Source organism: Equus przewalskii, chromosome 9, assembly GCF_037783145.1.
Source record: "Equus przewalskii isolate Varuska chromosome 9, EquPr2, whole genome shotgun sequence".
NCBI lineage: Eukaryota > Metazoa > Chordata > Mammalia > Perissodactyla > Equidae > Equus > Equus przewalskii.
In genome coordinates, this window is record NC_091839.1 from 29,552,523 (window position 1) to 29,577,661 (window position 25,139).

At 38.0% G+C, this 25,139-nt stretch overlaps 1 protein-coding gene and 1 long non-coding RNA gene across 6 annotated transcripts in view; one reads left to right on the forward strand and one right to left on the reverse strand.

The window, feature by feature from the left end:
* Positions 1-46: 46 nt before the first annotated feature.
* Positions 47-6,147, forward strand: LOC139073605 (uncharacterized). Its single transcript, XR_011522510.1, has 2 exons — positions 47-171; positions 5,811-6,147. It is a non-coding gene; the product is annotated as an uncharacterized lncRNA (long non-coding RNA).
* A 13,277-nt stretch (positions 6,148-19,424) lies between these two features.
* The window catches only part of FILIP1 (filamin A interacting protein 1), a 221,663-nt gene continuing 215,948 nt past the window's right edge, over positions 19,425-25,139 (reverse strand). For all 5 annotated transcript variants that reach the window (XM_070558962.1, XM_070558958.1, XM_070558963.1 and 2 more), the window contains exon 7: positions 19,425-23,132. In XM_070558962.1, the coding sequence (XP_070415063.1) occupies positions 23,092-23,132 (41 nt within the window). In that variant the 3' untranslated portion in view covers positions 19,425-23,091. The remainder of the gene's footprint in view (positions 23,133-25,139) is intronic.

Sequence of the window (25,139 nt, forward strand, 5' to 3'; positions counted from 1 at the left end):
GAAGAGGTCTTTCTGGCGGCTTCGGCGCCGGAGAGGTTTGTGTTTTACGTGGAAGACCTCTCCGAAGGGACTCGGACTCGTAGCCTTTAAAAGACCACCCCAGGGGAGCTTGAGCCTGGTGGGATTAGCAGTATTCGCTTGGGTTATAAACCGTGACTTTCTCTAATTAAAGTAAGTAAACTTCCACTCAACGTGCAGTTATAAACATTAAGTGAGATGTGTGATGGGTCGCCCTTTTGTCCTAAAGTCAGGAATAAATCACAGGACTTGGTTAACCCTATTATCCTGCCTCTGTTGAACTTAAACAAATAGCCAGTTATTACTCCAGCAAAAATGTGTTCCTTCAGAATCAGCAAAGAATTGCAACAGGGCGTCTGCAACATGGTACGCCAGCTGCCATTCCCCCAGCAGCAAGGGAGAAAAAACTCTTTTACAGAGGGGAAGAGGAAGTTGGCAGGGCTGTTGTAAACAGAGTGGCAGGAGGAATTGAGAGTTCATGTGTAGTGGCTTTCATTGGCTGAGCTTCTCGCCGGTGGGGAGGCTCTGCTATCAATGTTGGGTGTGAGAGCTCCCCCTCTTGGCTTCCCAACTCCAATTTAATGAGGGTTTTGTTTGTTAATTTGACATTTTCCCATTTTGATCAAGATCTTTCTGTAAAAGCATTGGTGATCGAGGATCAGGTTTTTCTGGTTTCAGCAGCATTTTGCCTTCCATGCCAGGAAGGGCTTTTCCCCCATGTCATATCTGAGGGAAAGTGCACAGATTGGAAACCTGTTGAGACCACACTTGAGTAACAGGAAGAATAGAAGGGAGAACTTTCAGATGTTTGTCTTTTCTAAAGTCCGTATACTTTCAAGATCACAGGCACTGGGGGTCATGTGAAGCAGGAAGAATAGAAGGGAGAACTTTCAGATGTTTGTCTTTTCTAAAATCCGTATACTTTCAAGATCACAGGCAATGGAGGTCATCTGAAGCATTATGTCATCATCAAAGGTTTGGCAGACAAACTTCCAGTGGGCCTGGTCTGGACATCTTGGGAAAGCTGTCTCATCAGATGTCATCTGCCTCAATTCCAGGAAGTCTTTATTTTGAGGTCACCAGGTGATGTGCAGGTCCAGTCAGGGTTTGGTGCTTTCTTTAGATGTGTCACATGAATCCAAGAGTCTGTTCCCTTGTGGCACAAGGGTTAGTTAACAGTACCTAATGGCCTTTCCAGAAAGGTTGAAGAGAGCCCTTCTGGAGTCATCTTTTCCAACAGACAAAATCTCCAGATTGCAAGGTATGATGCTCAAGGTCATCGTCTCCCTGGATCACACTGTGAAAAGATTGCTCTACCAAAATGTGGTTAATTTTAATAGAACAGTTAGGCCTTCACAATATTGGGGTGTTATCTCCTTTTATCAGCTGTGGGTCAAAAGAGGCAGGACACATTGGGTGTCCTGTGATGGTGTCAAAGAGTGAGAGTTTGTGAGTTCCAAAGCGGGTAGATCTGAAATTTAGAGGGATGAATGGCAATGCTTTTGGTCAAGGTATTTAGAAGGTTTCTACAAACTTTGCCAACTGAGTCTTAATAATACCATTAGTGTGTTCAACTAACTTAGAGGATTGAGGGTGGTAGGCACAAAGTGAGTGTTGTAAAACCGGCCAAACGGTACAGACTTGTTGAGGTACCTGACCAGTAAAGTGAGTTCCTCAATCACTGTGAAGCTTGAGTGGAATTCCTCAGGTAGGGCTAATTCTTTTTAAAAGGACTTTAGCCACAGAAAAGGCTGTGGCCTATCTGCAAGGAAAGGCTTCAGTCCAGTGAGAAAACCTACAAACCACAACTAAACCATTTATATCTGCAAGACAGGGGAAGCTGTATGAAATCCATTTGCCAAACCTTGAATGGTCCATTAGGCAGTTTAAAATATCCAGGAACAGTATGAACAGGCTTCCCTAGGTTATATTTTGGACAAGTGGGACTTTTTACAGACTTGTTCATATTTCCTCACCAATATTGATTCATGAATCTTATCATTTTGTCAGTAGACCAATGGTTTGATACATGTACAGTGACAGTGGTTAGGAGTAGGAATTTTAGTCTCCAGTAGGCCTGGATTGTTATGTGATAGGAACCAGAGCTTTCTCTTTTAATAAAACCAACAATTGTTGAATTTCTAATTTTATTTTTCCTTTGCTGAGACCAATTGTTGGACTTCTTTAGTCAGTTTTTCGCAGTTGTTATTTGAGGAAATATCCCTTTGGACCATGACAGAGGTTTGGCTGCTGTTGGTTCCTTCAAGGGCTGCATTCTTGCAGAAATTTCAGCCAAGTAATTTCCTTTACCTTCCAGAGAGTCAAGTTGAGAATGTTCCAGGATCTTAATAATAGCTAAAGTGGCAAGTAAAAGTACAGCATCCAGGGGCTGGCCCCCGGCCGAGTGGTTAAATTTGCATGCTTCAGTGGCCCAGGGTTTCTCGGGTTCAGATCCTGGGCGCAGACATGGCATCACTCATCAGGCCATGCTGAGGCGGTGTCCCACATAGCACACAGAGGCACTCACAACTAGAATCTACAACTATGTGCTGCGGTCTTTGGGGAGAAAAAGGAAAAAAAAAATGCATAGCATCCAATAATTCCTGATTGCTTCCACAACATTCCAAAATTATGAGCTACTCTGAAAGCACATCTACTATCAGTATAAATATTGGCACTTTTGCCTTGGCTAAAGTACAGGCCCATGTAAGAGCATATAATTCAGACTGTTGGGCCAAAGTAGCCATAGGTAAAGGTGCTGCCTCAACAATATCAAAAGAAGTTGCAATAGTATACCCAGCACAATATTTGCCATTGTCAACTTTTAAATAAGAACCATCAGTATACATGAGAAGTCGGTGTTACCCACAGGAGTTTCATGAGGAGTGAGGACTTAATCTGTCAGTGCTAAGCAGTTGTGAGGGACTTCATCAGTAATGGAGGGGAGAAACGTAGCAGGGTTAAGGTTATTACAGTGTAAAAAGAATTATGTGGGGAACAGTTAACAAAAGGATTTCATAGATGAGGCAGCTGGCTGAACTAGGTTGACTGTCTTCAAAATTCAGGAGGGCTTCTACTGCATGAGGTACAAAAATGAAGGGGATCCTACAACCATTTACCAAAAGGGCAGTGGTGATAGTGGCTCTAAGGCAAGGGGGGGTATCCTCGTGCCACAGGGTGACGTTGCTGGCTGTAATATCCTATGTCTGAATGACTATATTAAATTCCTCAGCAAATCTGTGAGGATCTTTGGTTACTTTGGGAAAATCTTTGACTATGGCTCAAAGTTCAGCTTTAGTCCAGAGAATATAAGGAATTAAGGGTTTAGCCTCTGGATCTTCAGAAGGCTTAATTTTAAAGGGACAGGTTCTGATAGGTTTTAAGAAAATTCAGTTTTAAGAAAAGTAAGCTTAAGGAGTTCAAAAGTTCCCCATAATGGCCACTGATATTCTAATTTACTTTTGGTTAAGTCAGTCCATTTAGTGGAAAAAATGCACGTGAGAAATGACTGTGGTTTTTAAACTTAAAATCAGCCAGGGCCTCTGTAGGGGGAGGGCACTCTAAAAATATTCCAATAACTGAGATTCTATTTCTTAGAGGATTTCCTCTAGAGCTGAGGAATAATTCTCAAACACCTTAAACACTTTGTTGCTTAAACAGCTTGAACAGCTCAAATACCCTGCAGGCTTAATACCAGCCAGTCCCAACAGAGCAGTCCCAATTCAGTAAGATGGACCAAAGATCAAATCAATGCAGTGTCAAGGAACACCGTTAATCCCCAAGTACGGTTCAATCCCTAAGGGAATCAAACCAAAGCTAATCAATACTGTTCCAAGGGACAGTCTGCTCCCAAGGAAGTCAATCCAAAGGCTGATAACACAGTTCCAATGAACAATCCAAAAGTCGGATGGAAGGCTAACCACTTCCAAGTATGGGACTAGTCCAGTTCCAAAAGGAATCAGATCAAAGGCTAGCACAGTTCAGAGGAATAGCCTGATTCACAGAATCAAGCCAAAGTTCTACCTGAGTGCTCACAGACAAATATGCCCTTAACCAGAAAAGGACAAAGAGTTGAAATAGATCTTGAATACAGCCTGGAGAACCTCCAATAGGTTGGAAGTTTGGATCCAGGAGAAAAGACTTTACCCTCAAACTCCAGGGCTGATGAGAAAAGCTGTGAGCTCAATGGGGTCTGTTGTTGGTACCATAGCGGTTTGCTCACCAGCCTTGGAGTTGTTGCGGGGGGTCTCCCCTGGATTCCCATGTGGGACACCAAAATGTTGACCTTAAACAAATAGGCAGTTATTTCTGCAGCAAAAATGGGTTTATTTGGGATCGACAAAGAGTCGCAATTGGGGGTCTGAAACCATGGTGAGCCACATGCAAGTCCCCCAGCAGCAAGGGAGGAAAAACTCTTTTACAGAGGGGAAGAGGAAGTTGGGAGGGCTATTGTAAACAGAGTCCACTGGAGGAATTGAGAGCTTGATTTGTAGTGACTTTTCATTGGCTGAGTTGAGACAGTCTCTCATTGGCTGAGCTTCTTGACTGGCAGTTCAAGAAGAGGAAGTATTTCTTCTTCTTGTTGGGCTCTGCTATTGACATACGGTGTGAGAGCTCCGCCTTTTGGCCTCCCAACTCCAATTTAGTGAGCCTTCTGAAAGTTTATTAACTTGACATCTCTAATTGAGCTAGTCTCACTTATTTTTCCTCCATTAACAGTCTTCACATTACTCTTTACCTTCTTTTTCAGTGTCCAAATTTCCCTTTTGCACATTGATTTAAGAAGCCTATTGTAATAAGCTGTAGCTCTTTATTTTACTCTTGGTAATCAAAATACCTCAACAAATTATGGCATTACTATAAAATAAGACACTATGCAGATGCTTTAAAACCACCAAGTGTTTAATGACCTGAGGAAATACTCCTGATGTAAAAAGTGACTAAGTCATAATACCAAGGTACTATAGGTATATGGTATAAAGCCCAACTGAAAAATAAATAGTGATAACTTCTGTTGACCAGATGGAGAATGTTTTTTCTCTACTTCTTTGGACTTTTCTGTATTTTCCAAAATTTATGCATAAGCATATATTTGTAAAAAAATTTTTTAATTATATACAATCCACATTATATTGGTGTCTTTGAAATCCAGACCAGAGAATAAGTCACATGTTCTGAAAACAAATACCCAAACTTTATTTTCTTTAAGTCTTTATCTACAGTTATTCCATTTGGAAGGTAAACCAAGGAAAGGGAAACAAAAAGAGTATTTGGGTCTCATAATTTACAACTAAATATGTTTGTTAAGTGACTGCAAGTCTCAAGATGTGAACCAGTCACATATTTATCTGACAGATAACTGGCTTGCTTGGTTTTGCTCTTAAATGATATCTATTCCTCTCGGATTCTTAGCACTGGCAACATAGGTAAGTCTGTATTTGTTGTGATCTATATAAGTTTACTTTCAACCTCAGGCTCCAATGAAAAACATTCATCTGTCACAGTTAATGGAGAGGGCATTGAGTTCCTTTATTTTGCTAAGTTCTATTGGTAGGTCAAAATGTATATAACAATATTGGGCATAATGCAAAAGTATAAAGCATAAGGCAAGTTTTTCTCCCCATTTCTGCATATATCATCACACCCACCAGATGTGTTCCTTAAGAGATTCCAGCTTCTGTGTAAATGGTCAATTATCTTGCCTTCAGGTTTTTTTTTCCTAGTGATATAAATGATCTTGATGTATTTATCTGCCTCCTTTTTCTTTTCTCTTTTTTTTTTTTTTATGGAAGATTAGCCCTGAGCTAACTACTGCCAGTCCTCCTCTTTTTTTCTGAGGAAGCCTGGACCTGAGCTAACATCCATGCCCATCTTCCTCTACTTTATACGTGGGATGCCCACCACAGCATGGCATGCCAAGTGGTGCCCTGTCGACACCCAAGATCTGAACCAGCGAACCCTGGGCCAGCAAGAAGCGGAATGTGCAAACTTAACTGCTGCACCACCAGGCCAGCCCTGCCTCCTTCTTCTTTAATTTTGTTTATTCATAGGAAAGATTGTTTAACTCCTTGTCTCTTTTCTTTATTAGAAATTCCATTTTAACCGAAATATAGACTTGTAGAACTGAAAGCTTCCTTAGATTATTATCTAAAACTTACATTTTCAGATGAGGGGTAAATGGATGAAATGACTTTTCCAGATCTCTTGATGATATCCTCCCAGTTCCTTTTCCTCTGCCATACTCTGCAATCAGAATATACTTCTTTGCCCAGCTAATTTTCTTCCACATCATTATCTTAGGGAACTCAGAATTTTATGAATTCCTTTCTCATACATTGTTTTATGATAGTCCTCACTAGGTGTATTTTCATTTAATTTGATCAAGTAGGATTTTTTAAAAGAAAATGTTCAGCATTTCTGGGGTGACAAACAATGTGCATTTTTAAACTGTGATTGCTAGGAGTGACGTGTGTGTGTGTGTGTGTGTATTAATACATTAGATAACATTTGCATTGTTCAAATGATTGTTCATTTGCTGATTCCTGGTAAAAGTCGAATTTATGTAGCTAGATGACAATAATTAACGCTGACTCCCGTGTCAACATAGTAAGCATGCAATGAATGCATGAGCCCAAATACAAAAGTAAATCCAGAGGAGTAACGTCAGCATCATGGCAGAGTGAACTGTTCTCCTAGGCCATCCCTGCTAAGATACAATGAAAAGGACCTTCATTAGCCCACAGAGGACATTCACACAACACAGTACACATCTGAGAGATCCATGCAGCCATGTGTCTGAAGGTGGGGGTGCTGGATCTGTGGAAGGCAGTGGAAGGAAGTAAGTGGATCTCCTCCCCCTCCCCAAGTGGCAGCATCTAGGGCATGAGACTCACACAGCAGCTAGTGTGCAACTCTGAGAGGAGAACAGGGGAAAGGCAGCCCTCTGCTGGAACAATTTCAGTCTCGCAGTTGCTTCCCACCCCTCTGGAATGCTCAATACCAAGGCAACAAAACCACCACAGGGGCGTCCTCACCGAGCTGAGCAGCCAAGGTAGGGAACCAGGGAGTGCAGAGTGGGAGGATGGGTGGGAAAGAAGGTTCCCCCTCTGTCCCATCCTGCCCGATGCATCAGCTTAGCCAGTCAGCTAGGGAAGGGGATCCCCACCAGAGCACCTGCTCTATGTGTGGGAAGCAGCAGCAGTCAGATGCAGAGAGCCCTATTGGCATAACTTCCAACAGATGGATACAACTTCCAGGAATTGTGACAGACTCAGAAAACACAGCCCCTACCTCCCTCCCAGTGGTAGCAGGTGGAATCTGTGACCAGATGCTACCACTATGTGATAGCCAAGATCTACCCCATGAAACAGCATTAAGAAATATATTAATACTCCAGACCAGAAGGAAAATGACAAGCATCCAGAAACCAATCCTGAAGTCACAGAAACTTACAATCTAAATGACAGAGTATTCAAAATAGTCATAAAGAAACTCAATGAGTTACAAGAAAACTCAGAAAGACAATTCAATTAATTCAGGAATAAAATTAATGAGCAGAGGGAATTCTTCACAAAAGAGATTGAAACTATTTTAAAAAAGAACCCCAACAAGAAATGTTGGAGATGAAGAACACAATGAGTGAGATTAAAAAAAATAATAATCTGGAATCCTTAAAAAAATAGAGCTGATATTATGAAGAGCAGAATTAGTAATTTAGAGAACAGAAATATAGAATGCTTCAGGTAGAGGAGGAGAGAAAACTAAGACTGAAAAAAAATGAATAAATTCTCCAAGAAATATCCAACTCAATTAGTAAATGCAACATAAGGATTAGAGATATTCCAGAGGGAAAAGAGAGGAAGAAAGGAGCAGAGAGGTTGTTCAAAGAAATAGTAGCTGAGAACTTCCCAAACGTGGAGAAGGAGCTAGAATTACATGTAATTTAAGTTAATAGAACTCCTAATTACATCAATGTGAAAAGACCTCCAAGGCATATATTAGTAAAACTCACAAGTCAATGACAAAGAAAAAACATGAAAGTAGGCAAGACAGAAGAAAATAACCTACAAAGGAACCCCTATCAAGCTTTCAGTAGATTTCTCAGCAGAAAACTTAAAAGCTAGGAGAGAGTGGATATATTCAAAATTGTGAATTTTGAATGATATATTCAAAATTCTGAAAGACAAAAACATTCAGCTAAGAATACTCTATCCAGCAAAACTATCCTTTAGATAGAATAGAGAAATAAAAACTTCCAGATAAATAAAAGCTGAGGGAGTTCAAAGCCACAAGACTGCCTCCTACAAGAAATCCTCAGGAAGGTCCTCATACCTGAAAAGAAAAATAAAGGGTTTATGAAGTCTTAATCAAGGAGATGAATAGACAGACAAAATAAAAAAATTGCAGCTTTCTATCAGAACAGGTTAGCAAACAATTGTGACATTAAAGATAAAGGGAAGGAAAGCATCAAAAATAACTATAATCAGTTCATCTTAATCACAAACTCACAACACAAAACAGAGTAAGTTGTGACAACAATAACTTAGATGGTGAAGAGGATAGGGATGGAACATGCTCAGACTAAGGAAATAAGAGCTTATCAGAAAATGCACTATCTCATCTACAAGATCTTTTATACAAACCTCATGGTAGCCACTAAAAAAATCAAAACAGAGACAAAAGGATAAATACAGAGAAAACTGAGAAAACCATCATAGAGAAACACCAAAATGAACTGGCAGTCAGAAATACACAGGATGAGAAACAAGGGAAATACAGAACAACCAGAAAGCAAGTGATAAAATGGCAGTATTAAGCCCACATATATCAGTAAGTATTCTAAATGTAAACAGATCGAATTCTCCAATCAAAAGACACAGACTGGCAGCATAAATTAAAAATCAAGACCTAACAATATGCTGCCTCCAGGACACAGCTCTAAAGACAAACACAGGCTTAGAGTAAAGGGATGTAAGGTGAAACTCCAAGCTAATGGAAGAAAAAAAACGCAGGTGTTGCCATACTTATATCAGACAAAGTAGAGTTCAAGATAAAAAAGGCAATGAGAGACAAAGAGGAGCACTATATAATGATAAAAGGGACAGTCTACCAAGAGGACATAACACTTATAAATATTTATGCATCTAACACCACAGCACCAAGGTACATAAAGCAACTAATAATAGACCTAAAAGGAGAAATTAACAGCAACATCATAATGGTAGAGGACCTCAACACCCCACTTACATCAATGGATAGATCATCCAAACATCCAAACAGAAATTCAACAAGAAAATAGTGGAATTAAATGAAAAACTAGACCAGATGGAATTAATAGATATGTATAGAACACTCCATCCAAAATCAGCAGAATATGCATTCTTCTCAAGTGCACATAGAACACTCTCAAAGATACACCATCTGTTGGGAAACAACGCAAGCCTCAATAAATTTAAGAAGAGTGAAATCATATCAAACATCTTTTCTAACCACAAAGCTATGAAACTAGAAATCAACTACAAGAAAAAAGCTGGAAAAGAGACAAACATGTGGAGACTAAACAACATGCTACTGAACAACCAATGGATCAATGAAGAAATTAGAGGAGAAATCAAAAAATATCTGGAGACAAGTGAAAAGACACCATACCAACTTATATGGGATGCAGCGAAAGTGATCCTAAGAGGGAAATTCATAGCAATACAGGCCCATCTTAACAAACAAGAAAATCTCAAATAAGTACTCTTAAACTACACCTAACAAAACTATAAAAAGAAGAAACAGAGCCCCAAATTAGCAGAAGGGGAAAATAATAAAAATTACATTAGAAATAAGTGAAATAGAAACCAAAAAAAAAAAAAAACCACTAGAAAGGATACATGAAAAAGAGCTGGTTCTTGAGAAGATAAACAAAATTGATAAGCCCTTAACCAGACTCACTAAGAAAACAGAGAGAAGGCTTGAATAAATAAAATTAGAAATGAAAGAGGAGAAATTACAACAGATACCACAGAAATACAAAGAATTATAAGAGAATGCTATGAAAAACTATATGCCAACAAATTGGATTACCTAGAAAAAAATGGATAAATTCTTAGACTCATACAACCTCCCAAAACTGAATCAAGAAGAAATAGGGATCTGAGTAGACCAAACACAAGTAAAGAGATTGAAACAGTAATCAAAAACCTCCCAAAAAATAAAAGTCCAGAACCAGATGGCTTTTCTGGAGAATTCTACCAAACATTCCAAGAAGATTTAATACCTATCCTTCTCAAAGTATTCCAGAAAATTGAAGAATATGGCACACTTCCTAACTCATTCTATGAGGCCAACATCACCCTGACCCCCAAGCCAGACAAGGACAACACAGAGAAGGAAAATCACAGGCCAATATCACTGATGAACATCAATGCAAAAATCCTCAACAAAATACTGGCAAACTGAATACAGCAATACATTAGAAGGATCACATACCATGATCAAGTGGGATTTATACTAGGGACACAAGGATGGTTCAAATCAATCAGTGTGATACACCACATTAACAAAATGGGGAGTCAAAACCACATGATCATCTCAATAGATGCAGAGAAAGTATTTGACAAGATCCAACATTCACTTATGATAAAAACTCTCAATAAAATGGGTATTGAAGGAAAGTACCCCAACATAATAAAGGCCATATGTGACAAACCCACAGCCAACATCATTCTTAATGGAGTAAAACTGAAAGCCATCCCTCTGAGAACAGGACAAGAGTACCCACTCTCACCACTCATATTCAGCATACTACTGGAGGTTTTGGCCAGAGCAATTAGGCAAGAAAAAGAAATAAAAGGAATCCAAATAGGCAATGAAGAAGTGAAACTCACTGCAGATGACACTATTTTTTATAGAAAAAAACCCCAAAAAGTCCATTGGAAAGTTATTAGAAATAATCAACAACTAAAGCAAAGTTGCAGGGTACAAAATCAACTTAGAAAAATCAGTTGCATTTCCATAATCTAATAACAGAAAGAGAACTGAATATGATCCCATTTACAATCACAACAAAAAGAATAAAATTTCTAGGAATAAACTTAACCAAGAAGGTGAAAGATCTATACAATGAAAATCATAAGACATTGAAAGAAATTGATAATGACATAAAGAAATAATGATATTCCATGCACATGGATTGGAAGAATAAACATAATTAAAATGTGCATCCTATGTAAAGCAATCTACAGATTCAATGCAATCCCAATCAGAATCCCAATGACATTCTTCATGGAAATGGAACAAAGAATCCAGAATTTATATGGGGCAACACAAGACCCTGAATAGCTAAAGCAGTCCTGAGAGAAAAGAGCAAAGCTCGCAGCATCACAATCCCTGACTTCAAAATATACCACAAAGTTATAGTAATCAAGACAGCATGGTACTGGCAAAAAAAAAAAAAAAAAAAAAAAAACAGACACACAGATCAATGGAACAGAATTGAAAGCCCAGATATAAAATCACACATCTACGGACAGTTAATCTTCAACAGAGGAGCTAAGAACATACAATGGAGAAAGGAAAGTCTCTTCAATAATTGGTTTTGGGAAAACTGGACAGCCACATGCAAAAGAATCAAAGTAGACCATTATCTTTTACCATATACAATAATTAACTCAAAATGGATCAAAGACTTGAAGGTAAAACCTGAAACCACAAAATTCCTAGAAGAAGATATAGAGAGTACACTCTTTGACATGGGTCTTAGGAGGATCTTCTCAAATACCATGTCTACTCAGGCAAGAGGAACAAAAGAAAAAATAAACAAATGGGACTACATCAGACTAAAGAGCTTCTGCAAGGCAAAGGAAACCAGGAACAAAACAAAAAGACAACCCACCAACTGGGAGAAAATATTTTCAAATCACATATCCAATAAGGGGTTAATTTCCAAAATATGTAAAGAACTCATACTACTCAACAACAAAAAAACCAAACAACCCAATCAAAAAATGGACAGAGGATATGAGCAGACATTTTTCCAAGGAAGATATACAGATGGCCAACAGGCACATGAAAAGATGTTCAACATCACTAATCATTAGGGGAATGCAAATCAAAACTACAATGAGATATCACCTTACACCTGTTAGAATGGCTATAATTACCAAGACTAAAAATAACAAATGTTGGAGAGGATGTGGAGAAAAGGGAACCCTCATACCCTGCTGTAGGAATGCAAACTGGTGCAGCCACTATAGAAAACAGTATGCAGATTTCTCAAAAAATTAAAAATAGAAATACCATATGACCCAGCTATCTTGCTACTTGATATTTATCCAAAGAACTTGAAATTAACAATTCAAAGAGACTTATGCACCCCTATATTCATTGCAGCATTATTCACAATAGCCAAGAAGTGGAGGTAACCCAAGTGCCCAGTGACTGATGAATGGATAAAGAAGATGTGGTATATATATGTACAGTGGAATATTACTCAGCCATAAAAAATACAAAATCAGGGGCCAGCCCCATGACCAAGTGGTTGAGTTCACATGCTCTGCTTTAGCAGCCCAGGGTTTTGTGAGGTTGCATCCTGGGCATGGACCTAGGACTGCTCATGAGGCCATGCTGAGGTGGTGTCTCACGTGCCACAACTAGAAGGACCCACAAGTAAAACATACAACTATGACTGGGGGGCTTTGGGGATAAGAAGGAAATTTTTTTTTAAAAAAGTCTTTAAAATAAAAAAAATTAAATTAAAAAAAAGCAAAATTATCCCATTTGCAACAACATGGATAGGCCTTGAGGGTATGATCTTAAATAAAATAAGCCAGATGGATAAAGACAAATGCCACATGATTTCACTCATATGTAGAAGATAAACACATGGAGAAAGAGAACGTTTCGTGGTTACCAGAGGGAAAAGGCATTAAGGTGAGCATAAGGGTTAAAGGGGTACATGTCTATGGTAACTGACAAATAATAATATACACCTGAAATTTCACAATGTTATAAACTATTATGTCCTCAATAAAATAATAATTTAAAAACACAAGTAAATCCAAAATGGTGGAGCAGGTGCAAACCCAACCATCTGAAAGGTGTATATAAATAGCTTTTGGAGGGGAACTTTTGTAGGAAATTTTCATTTTTTAGTTCAATTGCTGTGTTCAAGCCAGTGATCTAGGTAACCAGAAACATTGAAGGAAAAAATATTGAATAACTATTAAGTAACTGAAAAAATTAAGAAGATGAAACTGAAACTGGTCTGTTTAGTGTTTCGCTAAAACGTGGCACAGATTTGCTTGGGAGACTTCTTTGAGTATTTGCCAGTGCCTTAGCTCTCTAGCTTCTAACCACATTCAAACCATTCCATTCACATGCATAGCTCAACAATGTTTAGGAAAGTTGAAGACAGCTGAGAAATGTGCCACAGTTTTTACTAGCATGAATGTCAGAGAAAGTTCTTAGGGACTGGAAAGAGTTTGAATTGTTTTCAGTGACTGGATGGTATTTTTGCTTGTTTATGTTTGGAGGGAAAAAATCTTTTTTTCCTATTCAGTTAATCATGGCAGCTTACTTTTGAGAATTTTAATGGGACTAAATAATATTCACTTTTAAGTATTTGGGAAGATTTTTAGAAAAAGATTGATGTAGAATCTGTATAATAAATTTAATTTCTTATATTCATTGCATCAATAGCTGATGCAGTAAATAAATGTATAAATAAATAAATATAGTGTATTTATTAAACTTTTTCAGTTAGGCATTTATGAAAATCCTTTTGTTCTCACTCTGAGAGATTGTCTGATTAGCCTGAAGTTATCGGTGTTGTGATGAAAGATTTTGCAAGTTCATGAATAATCTTAGTAATCAGAAATACAAGTCAAACAAGATATTTTAATGGTTACTCGCATTAGAGGAATGAGCAATGACACCAAAATTCCTTAGCAGACAGCCTAAGAACTTTGTTTTGGGAAGGAAATAAGGTTTCATTCTCATAATTCCACACTTTCTTTAAATGAAAGAGAAAGAGACCTCAGACTTCATGACTTCCACTGTATAAAATCTTTCAGTTGATTACATTCCATGGAGTGTATTTTTATGATAGGTGCCATAAATTATAGTGTGGGGGATCAGAATTTGCTACTCCCGAAAGTTGTCTCTTTGGCTTGATTATTCATAAGAACAAAAGACTGAGAAAGAAACTTTGACCTTCCCCCTAACTACCTAAAAGAACTTAAGATGGAAAGTCCTGTCCCAGGAAAGAGCTATCACCATAAGATAGCTATAGTATAATATAAACTAGGTGTGGTAGACAGGAACCTATCAAGGGCCATCTAATCACAGTCCCCCCTCCCCATGTCCCATTGTCTCTGCAAGGCATGGTAAACATTCATTTACCAAACATTTGCTTTTTCATCTCCATGTAAATTGCCTTCCTCCCCTTTGAAGTCCCAAACTACTACCCCCAACATCCTTTTTTGTCTTTAGCTGAAGATGGTATTTAAGCAGGTAGCTTTGGCCATTTTGGCGAGTTACCCAGTTTTCTTGGGTCTCTTCTATGTATATGTGTTATTAAATTTGTTTGATTTTCTCCTGTTGTTCTGTCTCATGTCAATTTAATTCTTAGACCAGCCAGAAGGACCTAGAGGGTAGAGAAGTATTCTTCCTCCCCTACAAGGAGAACACTTTTTTTAGTCAATGGAACTAAATATTTATGACAACAAAGACCAAGACCTCCAAGGACTTCCCTCTGAGCTAGGAGATCAACATACTGTTCCTCAATATCATTTTTATTGTCACGGAATCTTCTGTGAAAAATAATCTGCACTCACTGTCTTTGATTGCTAAACCAGTCACTCACCAATCCGCTGCTCCTCCACCTCAAACCCCACCTCCACTGAAACTGCCTTGCTGGCTCATTCCTACTCATCTTTCAAGATTCAAATCAGTAGCCAATTTGAAGAAGCTTTCTTTGTCCCTTGGACTGAGCTTAAAGCTGCTCTCTGAGCTCGAGGCAACTTATCCAGACCTCTAGACTTGCATTTACCATAATATTGAAAAATAGCCTGTTTACATCTATCTTTCCTACTAGAGAAAAGCTTCTCAAGGTCAGAGACTGCTTTTATTCATTTCTATATCTCCAACACCTGACAAAGTGCCTAGGACATAAAAGATATTCAATAAATCTTGTTTAACTAATCTGACCTACTCTCAGTGAACTCACATTTTAGTGGGAGAGATAACTTGCCAACAAACAATTGAAATATAATGAGGTCGGTGCTATATAAGATGTGTGCACAAGACATTATAGGAGGTCTGAGGAGGCACCACACCTCATCCCCTCTATGATGTCAAGAGCTAAACCATGAGGAAATGGGTGTTAAAGTCTGAGTGTATGATACTGTGATTGTGGGGAATCAGAATTTGCCACCCCAAAATGTATCTTTTGGGCTTGATTATTTTTAAGAACAAAAGACTCAGAAAGAAACTTTGACCTTCCCCCTAACTGCTAGAAGAATTTAAGATAGAAGGCCTATCCCAGGAAGGAGCTATCACCACAGATAACTCCAGGTGTGGTAGACAGGAAGGCACCTAGCAAGGCCTATTTTATCAAAGTTCTCTTTCAGGTCCCATTGTCTATAGATGGCCCAGCAAACATTTGTTTACCAAACACTTGCTTTTCCATCTCCATGTTAATTGGCTGCCTCCCCTTTGCAGTCCCAAACCACCACCCTCAACATCCTCTTTTGTCTTTAGCTGAAAATGGTGTTTAAGGTGGTGGCCTTGGCCATTTTGGAGAACTCCCCAGTTTTTCTGGGTTTGTCTGGTGTATACATGTTATTAAATTTGTTTGACTTTCTCCTGTTATTTTGTCTGATGTCAATTTAATTCTTAGGCCGCCCAGAAGAACCTGCAGGATAGAGGGATAGTTCTTCCTCCAGCACGTGAGTTACAATAAGGAATACACACAGTCAGCTCTCCATAGCCAGGGGTTCCACACTGTTGGATTCAACCAACACAGATCAAAAGGCCTGTGATGGCTGTGTCTGTACTGAACATGTACAGACTTTTTTTCTTGTCGTTATTCCCTAAACACCTCCGTATAACAACTATTTACATAGCATTCACATTGTGTTAGGTATTATAAGTAATCTAGAGATGATTTAAAGTATACGAGAGGATGTGCATAGGTATACACAAATACTGTGCCATTTTATATAAGGGACTTGAGTATCCATGAATTTTGGTATCAGAGGGGAGTCCTGGAACCAATCCCCCGAGAATACCAAGGGATGACTCTATTTGGTCTTGGTCTCCCTTTCCAGCACAGAGCTCCTAAAACCCTTGGAATTTCCTAAGTGATGATAGCAGTAAGGGTGTCTTGTTATATTAATGAGGTGACATTTGGAAAACACCTAAGAATGGGGCCAGTTGCCAGTGGAGCCAACATGTGATTAGAGGGTTGGCACTTTCAGTCCCACCCCTCAACCTCTGAGAAGGGGAGAGGGGCTGGAGGTTGAAACAATCACCAATGACCAGTGATTTAGTCAGTCATGACTATGTAATGAAGCCTCCATAAAAACCCTAGAGGGGAGGGTTTGGAGAGTTTCCAGGTTGGTGAACACATGGAAAGTTTGGGAACGTGGTGCACTGGGAGAGAGCAGAGAAGCTCCATGCCCTTTCCCCATATCTTGCCTATGCATCTCTTCTATCTGCATGTTCCTGAGCTATATCCTTTCATAATAAACTGGTAATCTAGTAAGTAAAATGTTTCAATGAGGGGCTGGCCCCGTGGCCAAGTGGTTAAGTTCACACACTCCGCTGCAGGTAGTCCAGTGTTTCGTTGGTTCGAGTCCTGGGCGCGGACATGGCACTGCTCATCGAACCACGCTGAGGCAGCGTCCCACATGCCGCAACTAGAGGGACCCACAACGAAGAATATACAACTATGTACCAGGGGGCTTTAGGGAGAAAAAGGAAAAAAATAAAATCTTTAAAAAAAAAATGTTTCAATGAGTTCTGTGAGCCATTCTAGCAATTAATCAAACCCAAGGAGCGGGTAGCGGGAACCTGATTTATAGCCAGTTGGTCAGAAGTACAGGTAACAACTTGGACTTGCAATTGGCATCTGAGGGGAAGGGCGGGCGAGAGGCAGTCCTGTAGGACTGAGCCCGCAAACTGTGGAGTCTGATGCTATCTCCAGGTAGTGTCAGAATTGAATTGAACTCTCTGACACTGCTGGTATCCAAGAATTGCTTGGTTGTATGGGTGAGGACTCCCCTCCCCACACATTGGAATTGGTCTCAGAACACCAAGAAAAGATTGATATTATAGTCTCCACCCAGGAAAGAATGGGATCAAAAATAAAGGAACAATGAGAAAGTTGAACCTTGTACTACACTTATTATTAATGATTTACAAGACCCTGGCTAATCATGTTCTTTTTCTCAAGCAAGATCTTAGATCGTTGCCCAGGAAACAGAGATCTTGTACCCTCCATTTCTCAGAGGTAATCCATTTGTTAGCTTATATAGTCCATTTGTCCCACAGCCTACTTGCACCAATGCTCTATGTAGGAAACAATGCTTGGCCTCTTTGTGAATCAAAAATGACTGAACACACTTCTCTTGTTGGGGTAGCATAGACCATCTGGTGGTCTGATATAATGAGGGCCTTTTGTCTTTGCAGAGAGCGTATCTTCCCTTCGAATCAGTGATTATTGAGAGTCTTTTCTTGTTTAATCCAGATATTCTGCATCTGAAGCCTTCAGTGGGCAGAGGTTTCCACAAGGGAAGAATCAATTAGAGGAAGATCTAGCACAGAATACCCCGGCTCAGCTAGTATGCCTAAAGGAGCAACCTTTGGGGTTAGGAGTCAATAATCAGGTGCCTACAAAATACTCTGCCATTTTGACTAAACATATGCCTTGCTCCCAAAGAGAAGAAAGAAGTGCCCACGGCGTGTGAGAAAGGCCAAAAATGAGAATGTGGTTATGGTCATGGAAAATGTCTGTGAAGACTGGGGGAAAGGAGATAAGACAGCTGGGAGAAGAATGGGAAAAGGCTTCTCCCAAGAAGGAATTATATTGCCCTTTGCTAACATTTATCCAGTACCTTGCAAGTCCTGCCTTTAAGAAGCTTACAGGCAAACTGGGGAAGACAGCTTTCTACACCGGTGCAGTCAATGTAAGGCAGAATGGGACAAATGGACTCCTGCAGGGAAAGAAAAGGATTTTCTCTTTAGAGATGCTTATCTCTGAAAGAAATGCTGGAAATAATGCCAGGAGAAGCTAAAGGAGGACTGATTATCTTTAAAGAAAAATTATCTGGGAGCTCCAGGGACCTTGGTTGCAACTGTTATCTGTGGATCAGGTCGCTATGTCAGGAACCACATAGTCAGTGAGGGCTGCCCAGTTGAAGGGAGGCCTCAGTGCTTGACCTCTCTCATAGATTCCTTGAGGTGTCATTAAATACAATTTTCAAAAGTAGGTTTTAATGACATTCAAAAAAAAACAAAGAAAAGAGTATGGTGCAATGTGCCCTGTTGCCAACAAGCATGGGGCCAGGGAAGTTACTCCAATTTCTCTACACAAGGGAAAAGCCTGGTGCTCATTAAAGGTGACTCCAGCCCAGGGCTCAAGGTGAACAAATCCATTTGAGCAAATATGGTGGAAATCCGGAGACCCCTTCCCCTTCGTGGGAAGTCGTGAAATGAACAGACAATTACTTTTAGCCAGTGCTCTTAAACCAGGGGCACCAAAGGGGTCCACTTCTCCAAGAGAGGCCACAGAGCTGTGCTGTGGACGAGACATCTGCAACTTTCCTGTGGATTCTTTGTTTAAATATCATCCTTGCCTGTTTTTTTTATATGTGTATCTTTAAATAATAAACAGGAGAAACCCATTCCTTTGTCCCAAATAAGGCAAAGTTAAGTTAGGATTGGCTATGGCTATGGACCACCATTATTGGTACAAGGCTAATAAATAGGAGGTCAGAGCACAGGCTCACTATCATCTTCATCCCACTTTGCTGAGACCATCACCCCACTGCCTCTGCAGGAGCCTGGCTGTGAACTGCTGGCAAACTTCGGGAGCGTTTGCCCTAGCGAGTAATCTGCTTCTAGATTGACAGCAGTGGGCAGTGGAGTGAGTGAGTGACAGTGCATTCGGTGAGGATATAGGGGTGAGGAAAACCCTGTAACCAGTTTCCATCTTGATGTCTTGTGGTTTTCATCTTACTAAAGAATCAAACTATGATGTAACTCAGAGGAAAAGCATCTCTCATTTTGGCAGATCTGCTGTACCTCTTTTGCTTATTCTCAGTGACAAACACTAACACCATATTTTTAAGAAAATATGAAATGCGGAAGTGAAAACTATTTTAAAGCAAACAATTTTAAATAAAAAGAAGGTTGGCTACTCATTTTAAATTATTTTAATTTTATGACTATTATGTTCCAACTCAAAGAAGAATATTGCACAATGCTTTTATATCACAATGGTTATTTTTCTCACTCTGGTGAGATTTTCATAAACATAGTTGACTTTGGAAATAACACAGAGAATGTCTTAATTGGTTAAATAATTTCAATAACCTGTGAAGAACTGAAAGCAGGATATTACATTCGTATAAAAGACAAGTACACATCCATGAATTCACTTGGCTGTAGTGAAAATAATAAACTTCTCATGTACTTAATAAAACTTAAAGAAGGCAAAATTGAGAATGCTGTGAAAATAGAATGTAACTCCATAATTTTTCAGTGCACTTTTTTTGCTTTTGAAAATCCATTAAACCTGCAAGACTTTTAAGAATATCTGATCACAATGTAAGCCTCTTATATTGGAGAAGCTAACATCTGATGATTTAAAGCAAAATCTAGATTACATAAATACAAATCTGCACTGTTGAAATAACAAAATCTGTGAATGGTAAGGTAAAATTACCCAAATAACATAAACAAAAAGCAATCCCAGAAAATAAATGTATCATGTCGTGACACCTATAAACATTTCTGTTCAAATTTACGAATCTGCAGCATTCTCCTTAGGTAACACAGTTGTCATCATCAAGTTATGGAGTAAATGCTGAATATTTAAGAAAATAATATACTAATGGGCACTAAGCAAAGTTAATTCCATGAAACTCAACAATTTTTGTTGTTGTTCCTCTTTACCCTCTAATCAGTATTTTTAGCAGAGGTGTAGCACTGGAGTCCAGGGGGGAATATATGTGTCAGGTGCCAGTTACATTTTTTTAAACTTCTATTTTGCATTTCGTTATTTTTAGAATTGTTGCTTCTCACATTCATGAACACAGCCTACTTTTGCTATGTTTTATATTTCCAGGAAGATTCAACCACAGCATAAAGAGAAAGCATGCAAACATATTTACATCATCTAGCACCTCATTTACTCTTGCTCTGTCACTGATTTTTAGAAGCTGTGAATTATTTCACTTGTGTTGGTGTGTCTGTTAATGCTTAAGCTAGATATTCCACAACATGAATTTTTTTTTATAGTTTTCCTAAGATACAATTAATTCTTCACATTTTGTGAACATTCTAGGCATCTAATATCTGGAATATTTACTGTATCCGCTATGTTCACCAAACTCTAATATTTCATGAAATACTGGGGAAAAAAATCTGTGCAGAAGATACCCTCAAAAAACTCTCTAATCAAAAAGAAAAGAGTAAAATAATGGATTAGTTCAATTTTTGTGCCTTAAGCTGGAAACACTGATTATGATTATATTTCCAAAAACAAAATTATTCCATTCAAAACTAATTCTCATTCATATTAATGATTGGAGAGTTACTTACAATAAAAGATATAGAAATACTATGAGCCTAGGATGGTGCGAGGATTGCATGTGGAGGCAAATTTTTCAACTGGAGTGGATATTGGGATATGACCATTTGTGATCTCGTTTGTTTATTCATTGGATAAGGATATGACTATTTGGTGTTTTCTATTTTCTGTTAATTTTTAATATCCTATTTTATTTTAAAACAATTTTCAATTAATTTTACTCATCTGTCACTCAGGTTCCATTTGAGTTTAAGCAGAGGACTTAATCAAAGCATAGGCAGAAAAAAGCTCAGCATCCATCCAAGTGATTCTTATTGAACCATCATTCTCACTCCGCATTGCAAGGAACAAATTTCATTATAAATCCGGGAGAAATAAAAACTTTAGATCCAAATATACATAAATTACTTGCAATATGTTAAAGTCAAGAAGTCAAATCTCTTCATAGCCTTTTCACTATTAGTGTAATAAAATTCCCACAAGTTGAGAAGAAGTTATTTGCTTCAAGTGCTAATCTGTGATGTATCAGAATATTTTTGCCATCAGAAGTATAAACATTAGCAAATAGGGATCTTAACTGTGAATCAAAATATATAAGAATACTAAATAAACCCCTTTTCTAATTGAAAATGTCATTACTGTTCAGAAACACTTTCAGAAAACAAAACCAATAACAATTTGTTAAATCTTCACACATACACGCTCTAGTTTTCTTAATCAGTAATTGAAAGCCCTGCAGGTTATGTGATGTGTTCATAATCATTCAAGCTAGGACAAACCTACTGTAGCATTTCTTGTACTTAGAAAAATCAAAATAATTTTACATAAAATATAGTTATTTAATTTATAATACCTACTGAATATGATTTGCTAATTCCACAAGGTATACCTTAACACTTTCCAGAATTACATAGGGGAGGAAATGCAAAATTAATTTTTCTATTCTGAAATTCAGTGTGGACTCCCCTTTATGGGCATATAAACCTGGGTGCACCCTCTGGACTGGAGAAATGGGCCAAGAGTATTACATGTGTGGTTTTTGGTTATCCTCATAACATTCAGAAGCATTCTTTCTTTTATCTCAGTAAAGTTACATAAGCTTTATAAAGACCTTCTTGAAAACATCTCCACATTAACAAAGGCTTTTAAAAAAACCTATGTTACTAGGCTTTCAGGTAGACTTTTTCACTTAAAACTAAATTCAACAGCAGCTCCAACATTGAGTTTTGAGTAATGCATGTTGTGCTTTTTATCTTTAAAGAATGTATTCTCCAGCCTATATGTGATTATGAAAATCTGTCCAAATCCTATGAATCAAGAAAAAAAGAGTTATTTATCTGGAGATTTCTCTCACCATTTTTTTAAAAGACACTGATATTATCTAGGTCAGTTTTTATTTTCAGGCTTTCTTTTGGGTAGATTGTGAGAAATATCTTGATATCACAGTCCTTATGATAAGTCCTGTACATGTAAGTAAATAAGCAAACAGAAGTATAACTGAACTGCCAGTGGAAGCCGTTTTTATAGCCCTCACTGGTTAAAATCATACATTTCCTTTTATTAATTTGTTCCATATGAAAATCAGTTCATCCAGGGATTTGGGCACAGAAAACTACAAAGAGCAGCTTTAAAAACTGGCTTTAAGTATTTCAAATTAAACTCTTAAATCAGAGCATTATTTGCTAGTGTTGAACCATGATCAGAACCACGGCATTGTGTGAGCACTAATACAACTTCTTCCAGAACCTCTTGCTTCTGTTTACCTCTTCAGTTCACCCCGGGAAATATAGAGAATGTTGTACTTTCTTTTCTTCAGAAAGAACAAATTGATAAAAGAAAATGATTATAGGTTACTGGGTTGAATGCACCAATACCAATATTTTGAAGAACTGATAGTGTATTCTACAGATATATGTGCCTTAGACTATGAAAAAGGAGACACTTTAGGAAAAAAAATCACATTACAAAGTGTATTATAAAAATAAATTACATAGCATGTGCCCATGGACCTGAAAGCTTTCAAAAGGAGCAGAAATTACTTTTGACACAAAGATTGAGTTGCTCTTGCTACCTGTTTTCATATTATCAGCAACACCATTTTCAGCTTTTACATTATATCCTCAAAAAAAATTCACTGGAAGAAGAAAAATATTTCCAGTAGTGATCAGTAGCATAGAGGACCTTAGTGACGACGAAGGGTTGTAGAGATACTATCCGTTCAACAGGGATTCAGAGGAGGTGCACACGCAGTGTGTGCTTGGTTTACCATTTCATCTGGAGTTCATACGTAACTGGTGAATGATGATGCTTTCTATAAAGAGAAGAAAGATAACAGCATTTTCAATTAAACTGGAACTCAAATCAGTAGTTTATGTGAGGATCAATACCACATCATTTCACTAAAAGACCATGGACGTTAAACAACAAAACAAAAGCAGATACATGAGCCCAACAGCTTCTCCTGCAGTTCTTTACTATTCCTGATAACTTCTTTATATATATGGCATATGTGCTTTTCCCTCAAAATTCTTAAAGCCTTTTAGAAACTGTGATATTCTGACAATATTAGATCGATTTTACACAAGGAAAGATCTGAACACAAAGACAGTAAGTACTTTATGTAAGTCCCATAGTGGGAATCAAACTAATTCCTAGAAGGAACTCTTGTTCTTCCAGCCTCACTCTTTCTGTTCTGAACAATATTCACATACTTTTAATTTCTTTATGTGTGTGGATTTGAGTTTTAATAAGGAAATATTCATTTTTTATTCCTAAGAAGTCACTAAACACAGGTGACTCACTTTTGTCTCTGACTGCTTCTTTTTGCATAATTCTGTATGTGCTTTTAAATCTAGATTCATTCTTATAACAGTAAATAAATACATTGAGATAGTAATTGGAACAGTAGCAGCCATATTATGAGTGTGTAATATTTATATTTACTTGATCAATTTCACTTTTTATACTAACCTTTATGCCTTCGTGAACCTTTGCCATCATTTTTTTCATTCTATCGTTCAAGGACTATTTACTGAGGCCCCACTACGTGCCCCCATCACTGTGCTAGGCATGGAAATACATTAGTTAGCAAAATGGGACAGAGTCCTGCCATGACTGAGCTCATAAAGACCAGAGAAAAGAAACGAGTGAGCCTCAGTTTCTCCACCTGGAAGACATGTTACCTCCCTGTCAACATCTGGCAGTGTTCTAAGTGTAGAAACTAATGTCAAGGTTTATCAAGAACATGAGGAAACTGCCATCTATTATTTTCACTTTAATTGCAAACACTTACTATTTACATTTTATTTTCACTTAGGTAACTAACATCTAAGTAAATGTTAATTAAAGCACATTATGTCATAGACTTATAGGTTCGCACTAATTATGTACAGTGGATGATCCTCTGTCAAAAAGAAAATGTTTTCTTAATTTGGTTTCATTAACTTTACTTCATGCTGACCACTAGGTGGAGATATTTCCATTCCTTCCCTCAACCTCTCAAATTGAATTTGGGGTAAAACAGATATGAAAGCAGAGTAAAATGAAATATATAAATTTTTTATATACTTAATAATATTTAGCTATCAAGGTCTTGTAAAACTTTTAAGACATACATATGATTTTTCACTATCCCAGAAACCCTTAAAAATCGTTCTCGTTTCTTCCACTGGAAAATTGTAGCTTCAAATGTTTTCAACACCTAAAAATTAACATATCAAAATCTTCAGGCAAAAACTAAAAACACTAATTAAAATGTTAAGTAGTTAAAAATCAAGGTCTAAGAATTAAAATGTTATTTCTCATTCAACACTTTTTATAATTTCTGTAGTAGGTTTCAAAGAATGAAAAAGACTAGGTCTCAAATCTCCTTTGTAGAATTAAAGTATCTTCCCCATTTTCCTCCCTTAAGAAAGCATAGAAAACATAGAATTAAAAGAGTAGATCCAGAGTTGTTCTTATTGTGGCTGTGAGCAGAATGCGGAGCCTTTGTTTCCTCCTGCACAAGGAGGCTGTAGGAGATGAGCTGGGGGCTAACATTGTGTGTTGCTACAGTGCCTGCTGCTCTCACCTCTAGGGTGCAGACCTCACGTCCTGGAGTTGCCTTCTCTTAATCCTAGCGCTTGTAATCTCCATAATAATAGCAGATTTTCAGAATTAGTAGTTGGTGAAAATACATATGGAAAAAGAGTCCATACATAGAAGAAACAACGTCTTGGACCATCATATTTTATTATTATATTTAAATTAACAAACTGATAATCCATGCATGGTATATATACTAACGCTATTAAGCAGATTATGACATTAAAAAGAATGT